Source organism: Sapajus apella, unplaced genomic scaffold, assembly GCF_009761245.1.
Source record: "Sapajus apella isolate SASKATOON/1434 unplaced genomic scaffold, GSC_monkey_1.0 scaffold4, whole genome shotgun sequence".
Classification (NCBI taxonomy): Eukaryota; Metazoa; Chordata; class Mammalia; order Primates; family Cebidae; genus Sapajus; species Sapajus apella.
Genome location: NW_022436944.1, coordinates 2,019,927 through 2,038,055, shown reverse-complemented (window position 1 = coordinate 2,038,055; position 18,129 = coordinate 2,019,927). Strand labels below are relative to the sequence as shown.

General features: G+C 35.7%; 1 protein-coding gene across 7 annotated transcripts in view; it reads left to right on the top strand.

Annotated features, from left to right (window-relative positions):
- The window catches only part of LOC116538657 (EGF-like and EMI domain-containing protein 1), a 624,824-nt gene that overhangs the window by 534,253 nt on the left and 72,442 nt on the right, over positions 1-18,129 (top strand). For 5 of the 7 annotated variants that reach the window (XR_004263737.1, XR_004263733.1, XR_004263732.1 and 2 more), the window contains one exon: positions 14,747-14,881. Coding sequence is in view for 1 of the 7 variants with exons in the window: in XM_032261134.1 (XP_032117025.1) it covers positions 1,468-1,562; positions 3,317-3,346 (125 nt within the window). In the remaining 6 variants the exon portion in view is untranslated. Of the gene's footprint in view, positions 1-1,467; positions 1,563-3,316; positions 5,219-14,746; positions 14,882-18,129 lie in introns of those variants that run through there. The other 2 variants (XM_032261134.1, XR_004263739.1) reach the window with 2 other exon arrangements.

The window sequence follows — 18,129 nt, the reverse complement described above, 5'->3', positions numbered from 1 at the left end:
CAACCTCAAACTTCTGGGCTCAAGTGATTCTCTCACCTCAGTCTCCCAAGGTTGTGGGATTATATATATGAGCCTCTATGCCCAGGCTTGAAAATTGATTTTTTATAGTTTTTTTTTCTACATCATACTATTTAATCAAAAGGATTAATAAAAGGAAGATTTAATACTAGGAAGAAAAATAATATCATTTAGAATTTTGCAAGTAGCTCTGCTTTTGACGCTTTTTGGGAAAAAGAATGCTTCATGTCTAAATGACCTTCATTTAGATATTTTATGGTGACCCTTCGCCTTGATTGACTGATTGCATTTTCTTTCCTTTCTTTCTCTTGTCTTCATTTTGTTGAGTCGATACCCTTTCCTGGGTTAATTGAGACACTGACCTTTTTTTTAATCTGTGGCTGCTTATGTAGTTATGGAATAATAGGATTTTGTAAACTCAGCAATGACTGGCCAACCACCTTAACAGCTCAACAAACAGAGGGTCTTGAATTGAACCAAGGCCTAGAGTGGAAAAAAAAAAACCCTGACCAAATAATTCCCAGGTGTTCAGCCTAAGGAAAGCAGAGACAAATTTTCTGTTGCTACTTCCTGGACCAATTATGTTAGAAATGATCGCCTCAAAACTCAGGTTAAATAGGTTATCCTTTGACTGAAAACTTACAATTTGACATCTTCTGGTGTATTTCTATTTTCCCAGGGCAGTTATATCTTAATAGGAAGCACTCAGCATTGTAGAATCCTGAAATAATAGTGCTAAAAGAGGCTTAAAGATCCTTACTTAGAAAATTGCTTATCTAACAAGGCATTTCAGGATAATGATGTCACAGATGGAAGAAAAAACCCCAGACCTCACTCATCCCAGTCACAGTATAATCTAAATATTCAAACAAATGCTCTGAAATGTTCTATAATTTAAAACATTATTCTTAAAATAAGTCTTCTGCCCTCTCTCAGAACTGTCGTTACCACTCGTCTTCCCAGTCAGGCAGTTGGGAACACTTGCTTGGGAACACTCTTTGATCTAAAGTTCTAGAAGGACAAACATGTTACAGTGTCTAAGACTGTCTCCTCTTTGCAGCTGTCAAATGTTCACTAAATGGAATTTTTTGGCTTCTTTTTCTTAAGCTGTTTTTTTGTTCTTCAACTTCTCTGTTTATTCAGTCCAATTACTGTTTACACTGGAAAAATAGCAGGGATGTATTTTCCTATGCTTATAAATGCATTTGGAGATTATTTACATTCTTTTAAAATAAATAACAGACGTAGAAGGAGCATGAGGAAACATAAACCAAAAGTGGGTCTCCTTATTTTTGTGTTAAGGTTTCTTCACTGTCTGTATTACATGGCCTAATAAATAGAAAATGATAAGTAAAACAGCTTTAATTTAGAAGTGAAGCTTATCAGTGCTTCTATAGAATCATCAAATTCCTGCCTCTGCACTAGCAGCAGTGCTATTTCTCCCTTCAGATCTTGATGAATGTGAGAATGGAGAAACCTGCTATGCCCAGCTCTGCATCAGCTATTTAGGAGGCTACAAATGCAGTTGTCAGGAAGGCTTTCAGATCAGTTCAGATGGTTGTGGATGTGATGTTAAATTCCTGAGATTTAACATGAAATAATTGATGTGATGGGGTAATAAAGAAGGAGAAATGTCTGAGGCAGAGGGCCAGGGTGGGCAATGGAAGGCTTTCACACTAAAGAGACTTGTACTTCTATGTGATTCTACCATTTACTATCGTTTAAACTTGGGCGACTTCAACTGCTATGAGCCTTAGCTCCTCATCTGTAAAGTGACGACAATAATCGGATTAGTGGGGAAATTAAGAAAAGTAATAAATGTAAAGTGCCTAGTGCAGTGGCCGACATAGAAAAATTACTCAACTAAAAGTAGCTATTATTATTATCATATTCATTGGTCCATAATCCCTTTCGTACAGTTTAATATATATTAAAGGCGAACGAGAGATTCTAGAAGGCACACTGCCAAAGAAACCACCCATGGCAAACTTGACTGGAATTAGAAAGTTGGTTACTGAAAGGCATTTTGAATGAGTTCTTTTAGTTAGAGAGCAAAGGACTGTCAGTTCACAAGCCACAGTCCAAATCTTTACCAGAGTCCCTTTCATATCTGCTGTTAATATAGCTAATGCAAGTTTTAAAATGAGTCATTTACAGTTTCCTAACTTACGTGCTAAAATTAGTTCATTTGCCTTTCAGGTGATATTTTTGCTTGTGTATTTTCTTTTTAATATAGAACAGTTTGAATTTAGTGAGTAGAGTTTGTTGACTTTGTTTATACAATTAAGAAAAGCTCATATAGTCATTACTGTAGTTTACTTTAAAAGTTTACCTTGTGTTTGATCTTAACATTTTCATTTTGTGATTATTATTATCATTATTTTGTACTGTATTTTTCTTAAAATCAAAGCAAAGTTTAGAAGATTGATATCTATTCCAATAGTAATCAAATTATATAAGACCGTAGTGCCTAAGAGAAATTAGTTTTTCTTTGCTTAAAGAAACAAATCTCAGAATTCTGTCAAAGATGACAGATAGCCCAGCTCCCCCAGCCTTGCAATGAAGATAACAGCAATGAACACACAACTATGATATCTATATATACTAAACACAGTAGAGTATATTGCCACTTACCACATTACATCCAATTAACAGAGCCAAAAACATTTTTAAAATTTCATGTACCATCTGCTCTTAAGCAGAATGAGCCAAGAGATGATTGTATAATATGAACATACATACTTGTATACAGCCATGCAAGTGGAAAAGGCATCAACAAGCTGAGGTAAAGCTTAGAAGCTCATATATGAACTTTTAGTATTGTGAAGACATTGATCACAGTCTGGACCCAGATTTGGTCATAAACCAGTAACTCACATGCAATCAAAGCCTAAAATTCTTTCATCTCTAAAATTCTCTACAAACCTTGTGCTGACTTATGCACAGAATAAGTTTTCTATCATATATGTTGAATAATTCAGGAGTGAATGAACATTCTACAAAGGGTACACAGCCTGAGACTATTGAATTTATTCTAAGTTCTTCATCTAAACCTCACAAAATCTCAGAAATACCTTGTCTGTGTAGATGATGTTCAGTAAACTTGAAAATGAGTGAAAGAGAAATCACTGGCAGAGTGTACTTGAGAAAAAATTGGGGGCTATGCTTGCTTTCTATGTGGCAGTACATTGTTACTGATTAATAAAGGCCACAAGAGAGACACAAATATGCCCATTATTTTCGAAGGTCTATCTTTTCTCTCAATGCCTAAAAGCAGAAATTGTTTAAATTTTCTCAGATGCGGATGAGTGTCTGGATGTCAGTATAGTCATGACCAGCTACATTAATTCTGTGGGAACATACGAATGTAGTGTGAAGAAGCCTACAGAATTGGAAATGACAGAAAAACTTCCACCTATGAGTCACTGAAGGATTTTATTGTATTAATGTCTTTTCTAAACTACTTCCATCTTCATCTTGTTCTTCAGGAGCAATGGAGGCCACATATTTCTTTAACCTGCCTTCCCCTTTCTCTCATCACAGACCAAGATCTTTCCTTATTTTCTTTTGTTCTCTCTGCTACAGTTTTAACTTTGTGCGGGCAGCTTCTCACCTTCATTTACAATAGGCTTTTGAAATGGCCATCTCAAAGCATTTTACCTTTCTGTCACCCCCTGCCTTGGCTGTCTAGTTCAAAATCTCTCATTTCTCTATCAACCTTTGCACAGTTTTTCCTTCTTTTAACCAAGTTGAAACCTCGCATTTTCCTCTATGGCCTTAGCTTTAGATGATGATGAGCTAGAGGAAGAAGTGGAATTAGAAATTATGAGGTTTCCAGGTCTTCTGTTCAAGAGTCCACCTCAACAGCTTCATTATGTTATTACCTTTCTGCCTCCCACCTACAAAGATGAAGAAGATGAGGAGGAAGAAAAAGATATTTGTAGAGAACTGACTGCTTTGCACAAATTTGGTGTGTAAAATCATTTACTTTATTATATTCACTTTTATTTTTAGATAATTTACTACGTTTTTGTAGAAAATTTTACTATCAATATTTAATACCATCATATGTTTTAACATAAAGTTTGCAAGAAAAGTAGGGCCAAAGTCACTTCTTCGGAGTTTCCTATCAAATCCATCATCTTTTGTCTTTTTTTTTTTCCTTTTGTACAATAAAGGAGTGCTGGGTAGGTACTTGTAGAAGTGGGAGTGCAGGGTGGAGGGGTGCTCTTGAAGTTAATACAGGAAAATGGAGCTGAAAAATATCTTTAAATTAGCATAATGAGAGAAAGACTGAAATCGTTTAATTCTTCTATTAAAATTCCACTAGAAATCACTTTATATAGTTAAAATTTACCTTAAATAGCCCTAAAATATAATTCCTTTCTAGGTTTTATAATGCAGAGAACTACTTGTTTAATATGCTTAAGTGGACCAAAATTCTTTGAAATGTGAGCAGTTTTTCTTATATATCTAAACAACAGAACTCAAGCATCGAATCAATTCTGATCAAAGTCAATCTCTATCAAAAGTAACGGTTTGCAGCCAGTCCACTGCTTCTTTTTCTTTTCTTTGTAAAACAGAGCTGTTCTTTTTGTCCTCCCCCTATTTGTTGTATTTTAATAATATCAAAGCTTGATGCTTGCTTTAGAATGTGTTCAGAAAAATAGGAAAAATATTTTTATGCAGTGGTCAAATCATAATATCAATAAATGTTTCTGTAGAAAAACAGAAATACTTTAATGTTTCTTAATTAAACTTCTGATGCTTTGGCTAATCAAAGGCAGAAGAGAAATAGTTTGGGGCAACAAGGACAGTCATAATTTAAGTGGCCAAGATCTGCAAAGAAGAGACCAGACCAGTAGGATGGCCTAAAGTGCTTCTCTCCTCAAGCCCTTTGCCAATTAATGGATAGCTGTTAAGAGCTTGAAGAGTGAAGCACATTTATCAGCAGTTTCATGATCATGGGAAGCAGAAGCTGGAGCTCACGCCTGCCAAAGTAGAGAGGCCTTGGTAAAAATGCCAAGTTTTCAATTAGGGCATCATAAAGGCCCTACCCTAGAAACAGGGACAAAAGTTAAAATGGAATGAGCCTCAAACAACTGAATACAAGTCTCTCCACCTTTATTTGAAATGGTAATTTCCCCCAGAATGGATAAATAAATACATTGTGGTACATTAACACAATGGAATACCATATAACCATAAAAAATAAACTTACATACACAATGTGGATGAATCTCACATACATTATATTAAATGAAAGAAGTTTGACAGCAGAGTACATACATTACAATTCTACCTATAAAAAGTTTTTAAAAAAGAGAAAACAATCTGTAGTGATAGAGATCACAGTGCTTAATATATGAAATTAATGACTGAAAATTATCAAGTCACCTTTGAGATTTTGAATTGCTAGTAATATTCTGTATCTGGATCTGGGTGACATTTACATGAGTTGTTTACAATGTGAAAAGAAGTTCAAAGTATATAATTTAGATTTGTGTACTTCTCTGTGTGTGTATTAAATTTGAATAAAAAGATTTACTCAAAAAACAAAACTCTGCTTTAAAAATCCTGAAAGAAAAAGCATCAAAATTTCAGCAACATTGATTATTATTTTTTTATTCTCAAATCAACAATTTTTTTAAAAAAGAAATTCCTAAAGATTCTAAATATTCTTAGGGATAATATTCCAATGTAATAATTGGAAAAAGTAAAATAAGCTTTATTTTAAAAGCCATAGCTTGCTGTTGTCCTGTTTAAAGATTCCTTAAGAACTATGCTCAAGGATCATAGTTTTTTGTGGTTTTTTTTTTTTTTAAGGAAAATTAAGGGTTTTATTTTGATTTTTAGTTACATAGTTACGGGCTAAGATGGCATCACATGACAGTCTGTTTAGATCATATCTTCAGACACAATTGCACATTGAGCTGCAGGGACCACATAAATGGAGGAAAGTGCCAGGAAAGAAAGAGAGATTGCTCCTGCCCAGCAGGTTGGGGTGGCATTCTTGTAATGAAAGTGATACCCTGAGAATTGGGTAAGCACCCCAAACTACCCCTTTACATATGTTCTCCCCAAAGTGTTTTAATAAAGTAAGAAATTGCTACCTACAAGATGCCAATTTATTTGTTGGGCATAAATAATGCTTATGAAGCGCTGAGGTTTTAAACTGAATATGTGATTAAAAAAGGAGATTTTGTGTTCCCTAGGAAACTTGACGTGCTGTCTGCTGTTTATCCACGGAACGTAAAAGTTAATAAAGGATTCTAATATTCTAGGCCTATAAAAATCCCTCCATTTAAATAAATCATTAGGACCTGACAATCTATTCCCAATGAAGAAAAAAGGAAAGGATTTGTACTACAAAGTGCAATTTAAATGAACTTGTTTGACTGTTTGCTGCTTGGTTTTGTATAGTTTTTTGTTCTTTTTCTTTTTAAAAATGTGTTAACACAGCCAATGACACTGGTTTAACTTTTTTATACACAGCTCTCATGAGTAAGTTCAAAGATTTAAAAATGATACTGCCCCAAATTCCTTTCTTTCATATTTTAAATGAAGGTATGCTTTCAGGAGTTAAAACTTCCAAGTGATAAAATAAAATGTATTAACTATCTTTGTTTCTTCTTTCGCATTTTAAATTCATCTTATGAGTTCTATTTATATAAATGTTTTGTCCTAGTCTTTGTGATTGGCTTGCAAGATGATATGAACAGATGTTCTTTTAAGCTCTCTAAATATGGGAAGAACACAATTGTTGTTACTATTGAATGATATAGATGCAAAACTCGAGTGATAACGTAGAAAGTTTAACCAAGCTTACTTGTTAGGGTTTTGAGGATCTTCCTCACGTGTCCCTCTGATCCTGTTTCTCTGCTGCTCAAAAACTTTGTATCTTTCCTTGCACATAAAGTGTATACAGCCTACCCAGTCACTAAATGGCCATCAGACTCCCATATATCCTTTGGCTTTTTGTCCTAGCCACAGCTCTTTGCCCAACCTATTATTTCCGGCAAACTAAACCATTCCCTTCTTAATGCACTGCACTTTTCATCTTTGTACCTTTTGCTAAACTGTCACCTTGAAGGCCTATTGCCACCTATTACATGAAGCTTTATTTGATGGCCTCACTCTAACAGCTATTTATCTTTTGGGTGGATTTAAAAATGTCTCTCTCTTTACATTGGATTAGTTTACTATGTTCATTTTCTATCTTCTTTACTAGACTGAGAGTTCACTGGCCAGATCCTATTCATGCTTATTCATTGTGAATTTCTACACATGGGAAGCATCCAGTGCATGAATGCACACATGAATAAAACTTGGTGTTGAAACCCCCAGCTATATTGACCTGCAACTTGACACACTCAAATATATAAAATTGGGATCAAATAAATATTATTGCATGACTACTAAGTTAATATTTACCTTGTATTTTAAGTTTTATTGATAAATATGCATCTCCCAATACTTGATCCCTAACATAATTTTTAAAAAAACAAAAAACCTATCTCAAATAAGAATAAAATAAACTAAATAAAAAACTAATAATATGAAAATATTTTACACAATAATAAATTTAAAAACTAAAAAATAAAAAAATAAAAATCTATCTTTAACACATAAGAATAAAATATCTCTGATCTAAAATTAATATCAAAATATTGAAAATGAGCTTAATGATAAAATAAAGATGAGATGGCATCTTCTTTGGCTTTAGAAAACCTTGGGGATCTCTTAAATTTTTACATGTTGCAATAAAGGAGAGTCTACCCCTGGAAGGAGACCTTCTATCTTCTTTGCACTTTCTCTCTATCCTTCTCTCATTCCTTTTACAAAAATGGAAACAGAACAATCCATTTGGGGAAAATGCAAAATAATTGCTCATTATTTTTTTAACCAAAAGAGAGAGTGGTAATATTTTCTTTAACATTTCTATTGGCCAGGGGTGCTGGCTCATGCCTATAATTCCAAGACTCTGAGAGGCTGAAGCAGGAAGATGACTTGAGGCCAGGAGTTTGAGACCAGCCTGGGCAACAGAGCAAGACCTAGCCTCTACAAAAAAATAAAATAGAAATAATAAAAACAAATTCCTTTAAACTACAGTAAGTGGAAGAGACCAGTTATTCATTGGCTATATTTTTAAGATTGCCAGTTTTTCAAATGCAGCAAAAGAAGTGAAAAAGAACTTTCAATGGAGATCTAGGAAGTAAGATTTCCCATTGAGTAGATCTTCTAGCCCAATATACTTATTAATCTATAATGAAAATATTTACTTTGATTTCTTAACAATTTCTTCAATCATTATATTGCAGTAATTTTAAAATGACAATAGGTTATTTAATTGTAATAGCACATTTTTAGAACCCCATTTCTTCGAAAAGATTTCATGTTAAAATCATTTATTATTGTGAGACTCTACCCAGTGGAAAGGAAAGATAGGAATAGTTTTTGTATGACAAATGAGTAGACTAAAACATGGGAGGAAAGATTTATGACCTTTTTTTACATCATCCAGCTATGGTTTAGGACATATTTGTTTTCTTCCCCAGGATCTTTGGACTATTCGGTCTAATGAAGTATTTGGCAAATCTATATACTATATGATAATCACAGTTTAGTTCATGAGGGAGTGTCAAATTATAGTGTTGGTTTGTCTATACTGATGACTTGCTATAATCCAGACACTGTGCAAGCTATTTAAACTTCCTTAGCTTCATTTTACAGGTATGTTTTTTTAAAATTGCCCCTTCTGTAATTGCTATTAAAACTCAAACATTAACATGTAAATTACTAATATAGGCCCCAACAAATGTTTGTTGCCAGTCTCTCATTTTTTTGTTTTATTCTTTCATTTTTTCCCTTTCATGGTAGCCTATGGCTTGAAAGCAAAGGGTGAATAGGAAGCCAAGTTCCATATTAGCACCTGGAATGGGAGCAGGGGATGAATGGAGAAGATTATATAAATGGAATTTTATAACATTTAACCTATTATGATAAAATTTCAATTACAATGATTACTGAAATTATCTCAACAGCTATATTTTCTTACATTAAAATATAAAGTCACAGACATTTTCCCAATTTATTGTTTTTATAGAGCACTAAACACAAAAATGCCAACAAATTAATGAAAACTGTTTTATGCCTGATTTTATCTTATTTTTAACAATGCAAACTATATTGGGACCCCCACGAAAACCTTAGCTATATTTATTCCTGATTAAAAGTATATGACATTTTAAAAGCATTTTTCCTCAGTTTTCAAAATAGAAGATACAGTTTGTTTCTCATTAGTGTTAGTTAGAATTATACAGCAAAAATGTCTGTCTGGGTAGCTTTGAAAGTGTGAGGGTTAGAGTTTGAGAATTAAAACAATTTTGCATTTGAAACTTGTTAGCAATTTCTTCAGTCATCATTATTTTAACTACCCCTATCAGTAATCCCCCCAGGAGTGATTATGCTATACAAACTAGGAACATGCCAGAAGTTTTTCCTGGGCCTGTAAGCTACTGAGCTTTTAATTACTTGGTATCTATCTTGACAGAAAGACAAGCTATTTTTTCCCTCCATTTGTATCACAAAACATGTGTTCTATTACCTGTTCATCTTCTCTATTTTCTTCACAGCTCTGGTGCCAGTCAGTGAGATGACTCTTTAAGTTCTTGGGGTTTCCAATGGGAAATTAAGTGAAAGTTGCATGTATATTTTTCAAGATGATGGTCTTTTTCTGAAGAAGTAAAAGGCTGTGAAAGCTGTGTCTACATATATATATATATATACATATATATATGTATATATATATACATATATATATGTGTATATATATATATATATATACACATACATATATACATACACAGAAGAGTACAATTGTTTTGACTGATGACATGTGTAACAACAAAATGAGTGATACTTAAATCTCCAACTGTGATCTAAGCAGGATGAATCCTCTTACAGAGAATGCCTTTTTCTTCTACAGAGGAAAAAGTTACATTTATGTATGCAGGTTTACATGTAGGAGTTTAGGAGAATTTATTTTCTCTGCATAACAAAATGAAGAACAACAGATTTCCTTGGGGAAACCAGGGAGAATGACAGATGAAAATTAGAGAAGAAAAGGGGAGGAGATAGAGACAAAAAGAAAAAAAGAAATGATGAATAATATTGTCATAAAATACCGATGTGCACAGAGTGTGTGTGTGTGTGTGTGTGTGTGTGTGTGTGTGTGTGTGTGTGTGTAAACCAGTGAAGAGGCCACAATTCCTACATGGGCTAATAAAACACACAAAAAAACCTGCTTGTACAGGCACAAAAGCTGAAGGCAGAGAGTCAATGAGGATGTAAGTCTCTAGGGATTGCCAGATCGTGAGGAGTTTATTAGCTTCTCATGGTTGATGGAATTAGGAGAGCCAAGTTTACTTCACTTTCTGAGGTACAGTAAGGTCCCTGCTGGCATTTCGGTTACTCATCTTTTGTGAGCAATGTTCATTTATTTATTTAAAAGATACGTTAAGTAGTTGAAAGGAATGGCACCAGACATTATGATAACAAAAAAGAAAAAATATTCTGATGCTTCCATGTGGAACTTGGGATTTTGTTCAAGGCAACCGTAAATTACAAATACTGGTAGGTATTCCACATTAAATACTAACACGTGATTGCAGGTGAGACTGACCATGAGGACAATGCAGACTGTATGAGCCTCGGAGAGAGACTTATGGAGAAGGGATATTTAAGCAAAAGCCTGCAAAATGTGGAGATACAAAATAGGGGAAGTGTGGGAGAAGAGCATTCCTGATTGAGGGGCGGTGGGAAGGCATGGGATGCACTGTGAAACCTGCCGAGGCCAGCGGAGGGGAGCGCGGGCAGACAGGGAAATGGCAGTGCAACAGGAGGTCAGCAAGGGTAGGGGCTCCAGTCTCACTAAGTTAGGTGTTTTTGACCTGACAGCAATAACCAGTCATTGTAGGATTTTAAGCAGAAGATACAGAATCATCTTTGTGGTTTTAAAAAGATCTCTCTAGTCTCAGTTTAACCAGATTGCAAACATTTCACCTTTCTCAATCTCCTGACTTCATATAACAATAACTCTAGCAAGTTGACATGTGAGTTAATATTTTCTTCGTTTGTCCTCTCACCCTTCAGCATGCCCAAAAGGGTTCTTTGGGAAGAACTGCAAAAGGAAATGTAACTGTGCCAACAATGGCCATTGCCACAGGATGTATGGCTCCCACATGTGTGAGCCAGGGCGCTATGGGAGGTTTTGTCATCTGAGTAACTTGCAGGCACTTAATTTGCTCTGTGTGTAAAGCACAAAAGCACAGAAAAGTACAGAGGCTACTATCAGACAAAAACGAAAGTAAAAAATGTTAGTTACAGTTTTATACATATATATATATATGTGACAAATATGTTCTAGCCTTTAGCCTTTTTATAGAATCTAGATTTTGATGAATGAAAGAAAAATGTTTCTAATTTTGTTTACATTTGGTTAATGTTTACGTTAATTAATTGGAGTGGATTGTTAATAGTCTGTTTAAATGGACATTTGATACTTACCAAAGTTGAATACCTCAGGCCAGAACAGGTTTCTTTTATTTCTCTGTTCTGTGATGAAGCATTCTCTAAGATTTCTAATTATGCAGTTTGACTATTAATCACATTTTTCAAAGGATGCAAGAAAACACAATCACTAATAAATACTCAAACCCACCAGTAACTTTTCGAATTTCTCCCAGTGAAATAACTCTGAATGTTCTCCATCCCACCTTGATGCTATGCACGAATGTCTGTGAGCTCGCGACAATCTTCACCCTGCTCTTCTACCTATTTCACATCCTCTCCTCTTTTTATTGACAGACTAACACCTCTGAAAATCTTTCCTGATTGAACATCAGTTTTTTAGTCATTTGGGCTGTTACAACAGAATACCATAAGCCAAGTTGTACATAATTCACAAATATTTGTTTCTTACAGTTCTGAGGACTGGGAACCCTAAAGTCAAGACACCAGATTTGGTATCTAAGGAGGGCTTACTTGTTGGTTCTTAGATGGCATCTTTTCACTGTGTTCTCATGCAGGTGGAAGGGGCAAGGCAGTTCTCTGGGTCTCTTTTAAGGGCACTAATTTTATTCATGAAAGCCCCACCCTTACGATTTAATCACTTAGTCACTGCTAACACCATAGCCCTAGGAGTTAGGATTTTAATATACAAATTTTGGGAGGACAAAAACTTTCTAACCATAGGACTGCTTTGTACTATACCATCTCTTAATAACAGACACCTTAGGGTCTTATGTTTTATTTTTAGTGAATGTCCACGATTCTTGTCTATTTTGTAAAAGTTATGTCCAGAGAAAAGATAAATTATAAATATACCAGTAAGACAGCCAGTGAATGCATAGAACACTGAACCTGGAACATGAGGAAACATTAGGCTTAGACAAGCAAGATAGAAGAGAAGGGGAAAGGTGTGAGAAACTGAGCCATAGAGGTGCAGATGGTATGTTCTGGAATATTATATACCTCCTAGGATATGCCAAGAGAAGAAGACTGACTGAGAAACAAAGATAATATTTGTATTATTGTTGCTGTAGTATAACAAGACACATCCCACTTTTAGTATTAACCTTGGAATATCTTAAAAGGTTGTATCAGATGTTATGGCAAAAAAAAAAAAAAATTGTATCATTATTGATCTGGCCAAAAATTTAAAGGGCTAACTTCTCAGAAATATCAAGCTGAAGTTTTTAGGGTTTAATAATATTGGCATAGCAGATGCTTATTCATTCGCATGCTGTGAGGAGTTGAGGCACAGGAAAAATATCAGCAGATAGCTTTGTTGTTGGTGGTGGTGGTGGTGGTGGTGGTTAGCATTCTGAATATAACTATCTTTAGGGAAAACAGATACATTCTCATTATCTGTGACTGCCTTGTTGCCTGGACTTGAAGATTTATTTATTTATATTACTTTCTTGGTCTTGAGGGACTTGAATTTGCAACTCTATATATTCATTTTTTAGACCTGCCATAGCAAAGTACCACAGACTGAATGACTTAAACAATACAAATGTCTTCTCTTGTGGTTCTGTAAGCTAGAAGTCCAAGATCAAGGTGTCTACAACCCCCTGAAGGTGCTAGGGACAGATCTTTTGCAGGCCTGTTTCCTAGTTTCTGGTAGTTCCTTGACTTGTGGCAATATAACTTTAATTTTCGTGTGGTACATGTCTCTGCATACAAATATCGCCTATTTATAAGGACAGCAGTCATATTGAATTAGAGGCCATCCTATTCCGGTATGACCTCATCTTAACTACTTATGTCTGCAATGATTCAGTTTCAAATAAATTTACATTCTGAAGTACTAGAGGGTTAGAACTTCAACATATAAATTTTTGGTGGATACATTTCAATTCATTACAAATCCTGCATGGGCACTGTGTAACCTGCAGAGGTCACTTCTTTAACTTTTCCTTATTTCCAGATATATTCCTATAGTAATTTGTTCTTTATATACAGACGGTCACATTTAAGCATTTATTTGTGACTGTGTTGTCTTCTGAACCATTATTCTATGTGCTTAACCAGAAAGAATAGGGCATGAAGGTCAATTCAGAGTGAGGACTTAGGAACGAGCAAAAAGAGGCCTACTGCCTACATTAAGGCAGGCAGTAGCCTGAGATACCGTGGGACCTGGTGGGTTTAGGAAAGGATTCAAAACTTGAAAGCCATAGAAAAAGAAATAGAGGATCATATAATTTAATATCTACATTGGGAAACCTGAAAAGCATGCTGATAACTTTAGAGGTAACTCTGGACTATCCCTGGCAATTGGGACTAGGATGACTGTACGTGATGACATCATAACCACCACTTTGAATGATCTCTACTAATGTCTCTTTCCATCCACTGAAAAATCAATTGATCTCGCTAAGCAGCTTTCTACAGCAAAGCCTATGTGGGCACACAATACTATCACCTTAAGCCTGGAGGCCACTTGAAGGATTTTTTACTTGATATGTCACTTTGATATCTGTAATGGGGGAGGGAAAAAAAAATCAGAGAGATATTTTGAAAAGGGAACTGAATTACTGTTAACACTCATCAAAAAGAAGACTATGGGTATGTTGTCCTGAATGCAAAGTGCAACTTTTTCATATTAAAATTCCTGTGCTGACTTCCATCCCTAACGCTCAATGCCAGAGAGAAAATAATGAAAGGAAGGCAAGCACCATTTGCTAAAGATGTGGCCAAGATAACGCTGCTGTCACCATGAAAGCTTTGTGTTACCTTCACGATGTGAAATTATTTCCGATTACCACATAATGGAAGGGAATGACAACCATGGCCAGCCTTCTCATAAATGCTTGTCCGTCATCTCTATGCTGCAGCAGAACAAATATGGGGCCTGGCAGACCTTAGCATTCTTTGGAGAATATTAACTCTAAGCACCAATGGAGCACATTGAGAAGCAATTTCTCTCCCGGAAGCACCAAAGCCTTTTAAGTAGTTCAGGCTTCACTGTTCACATCCATTTGCCAAAAAACAAATGAATTGCCTGATTTAAAAGACATTTGTTTCCTTATTTTTTTGGCAGTCAGGCTGATCCTCTTGTTTTCCCCATAATCAGGCCGCACAGAACTACATGCCTGTGCACTAACAATTTAAAATAAACAAAGCGTAGTTTTCAGGTGACCAGTTTGTCTCAATTTGCTTGCAGACTGTCCCAAGGGTGCCCACGGAGCTGGCTGCTCTTCAGAATGTCAGTGTGTGGAGGAGAATATCCTGGAATGCAGTGCCAAAAATGGTAGTTGCACCTGCAAATCTGGTTACCAAGGCAACAGATGCCAGAAAGGTAAGCTCTGATGATAGATTTTCTTTCTTCTCTAATAATAATCTTCAGCCTTTGTTCAGCATCATATGATTATTAATTAGTTAATCCACCAGTGCCCTCAGAAAATGGGTAAACTCTATTAATCCTCTATTAGCAGGTGAGGAAACTGAGACATAGGGCAATAAAGTTATTTAATGCAGGCTTCTTAGCCTCTGCTGCTTCCTGTCCCCTTGTTAGCTTGAACAAGGGAAGAAAGATCACATTGCAGAGAATTATATCCAGAAATGTTAAAGCTAGACAACTACTTCTTTGAGCTGAACTAATCAACCCAAGGCACTGCTAACTTCCAGAATTAAAGATCATTTTCTTTAAGGATTGGTCATTCAAACAAATGTAATTCAAAGATATTAATATTTAACCATAGAAAAGCTTTGAAAATTTTAAATATGGTTATATGTGTTTTTGTTTTTCAGATTTGTAGGTATTACTTTTTAAAATAAATCTTAAACATACAAGTTTATGTATAGTGTGATTATAATTACAAGTAACACATATAGGGGTGTGTGTGTGTGTGTGTGTGTGTGTGTGTGTGTGTGTAAATCCATGTACAGTTTGGAAAAAGGTATCTCAAGATGCCAGTATTGTCTCTGACTTGTGCACTCATGAAATGCTCTTTCCTAGGTACCTATATAACTCTTTCATATTTCAAAAAGTCTCATGTTACTTTTTTACTGAATATTTTCAGTATTACCGTACTTAAAACTGTAACTTTGGCTAGTCTTGGTGGCTCATACCTGTAATCCCAGTGCTTTGGGAGACCAAAGGGGGCGGATCACAAGGTCTGGAGTTTGAGACCAGCCTGGCCAACATAGTGAAACCCCGTTTCTACTAAAGATACAAAAAATTAGCTGGGCATGGTGGCAGATGCCTGTAATTCCAGCTACTCGGGAGGCTGAGGCAGGGGAATCTCTTCAACCTGGGAGGCAGAGGTTGCAGTGAACCGAGATCACGCCATTGCACTCCAGCCTGGGTGAAAGGGCAAGACTCTGTCTTAAAAACAAACAAACAACAACAACAAACATGTAATTTGTGAGTTTCCCAGCTTTTTTCTTTTCCTATAGTGCTAATCATTTTCTAATATAGCACATACTCTAATTATGATTATGTCAAGTATTTCTTGCCTGTCTTTTCCTGTTATAATCAGAACCCCATGAGTGAAGGGTATCTAAAAATTTTGTTCAGCCAAGTATCCCCAAACTCCTAAAACAGCATGACATACAGATGTTGCTGAATACATATTTTCTTAAATCAACAGATAAATGTGCATTTTTTATTCTTTATATATTTTTCTTGTGTTATCATGTATTTTGCATTAAGCACTTACTACTATATTTCAGAGGAAAATATCACAGCATTTTTTTCTCTTAAAGGAATACTGAGCAAACAATAAGTAATATTATCACAACTAATTAAGATGTGATACTTTTTGCCTTAACATTGATCCAAAGGGCAACCTTGTTTAAAATCAGAAGGAAATCATAGGTTTGAAAAGAAACCATCATCTCATTGGGGCCACTTTTAGAGGCAGGCACCAGGATTGGAAATGGCCTTTGACTGGAGCTGAATGGAAAGAGGAGTGTCTCTGATCCAGGCTGTCTAGTGGTTTAGTACTGGAGAGGGTGAGCAGTGATGCCCATCTAGATTTCACAGACAGAGGCTACTTAGGTAGCTGGATTATGACTTTCTAGGCAATGGGGAAAGGAAGCTGGGGAAACAGAAGCCTAACATTACACTAACAAGTTATTGTGGTATGGGAGTGGGTCTCATGCCAATTTCTAAACATCTTCCTGCTTCAACTGATTTTTAAGCCCAGAGCCAGCCCCTTATTCATTTTCCCCCTGGAAAAGTCATGTCCTGGAAGTCAATGTAGGAGGAGACAATGCCATATACACAAACCTGGGTAAACGTAATTTATTCTGGTAACATTTTCTTAAAGCAGCTGCTGAATATACTTTATTGGAAAATGCTTCTGAGGTTCCCACTGTGAAGGAAAATGAGTTGAAAGTATATGTAAATCAGCAAAATAAAGAGGTCACCAAATCTCTGGAAAACATATTATTTTTCAATCAGATAACTTTGTCCAATTCTGATATTTTTGTCTAGCCACAAAATGAAATTATGAATCAGACTGGAGCAGGTGAATGGGCTTGCTGTGATTGGCAGTTGAAATCAAGGCAAAAAGAGCTCTCCAGGAGTTGTGCATAATGAAAATCAGGCCTGTTGTTTTTCTTTCTCCTTTTTAAAAGAGTGAAGTAGCCCAAGTGCTCCTAGAGACAGACATATCTTTAAAAATCTTAACACCGAACCTGTGTCTAGATTGCAATTGAATAGTTAATTAAAGACCAGAAATCATTTCAATGGCACTAATGAACAGTATTCTCCGCAATCAGCACCAGGCCTTATTTAGCTTACCAGCAATGACTTCTAAGAACAGAAGAGCTGGTTTCTACAACTAACCTGTGAAATAGCAAAACAGCAACAAAAACAAAACAAAATTAAAGCAGCCAGTGTCTTTGCCTTTTGATTAGTTTGTAGCCTGGAGTATTTTGCAAGCAGACCTCAGAATGCAGAGGACTCTGTGGTCCAGCAGGTCCTTTGACACTATACAAGCCTTGGATCATGATAAGAAAGACAGATGGTTTTAGAAGAGTTCCACGTCAGATGAACTTTGAATTTTGAACTCTGGTGAATCTCTAAGGGCAGATTAATTGGCCAGAAAGGTGCTGAGAACCTAGTATTGTAGAGTAAATTTGAATGTAGTGGCTGAGAGCACCAGTTTCAGAGGCCAGAAGATCTGGGTTCAAGTTTTGTGATATAGAGTAAGTCTCTTAACTTCTAGGAGCCTCTGTTTCTCATATAAAATGGAAGTAAATTTGCTTATGCCATAGGGTTCTCTTTTGGAAATATAAGCTAATTTACATAAAGTGCTTAACAGAATTATTAATCAACAGATCGAAAATATTATAATTCTGTTATTCAGAGACACTGTCAGGACAAGAAGATACTTCACAGCCCAACTTGCTTTGATGTAACTTTCAATAAGTGTTATATTTTTAAGAAGGTTCCATCCTTTTCCTTGGATTAAAAAATGCTTTCCACCAAGTTTCTAATTGCAGTGGTTTCTATGGTAGAACACATGCTGAAACCTCTCACCGAGCCCTCAGTGGTCCCTGTACCATCACTTGTCCTTTGCTAGTTCAAAGAACAGT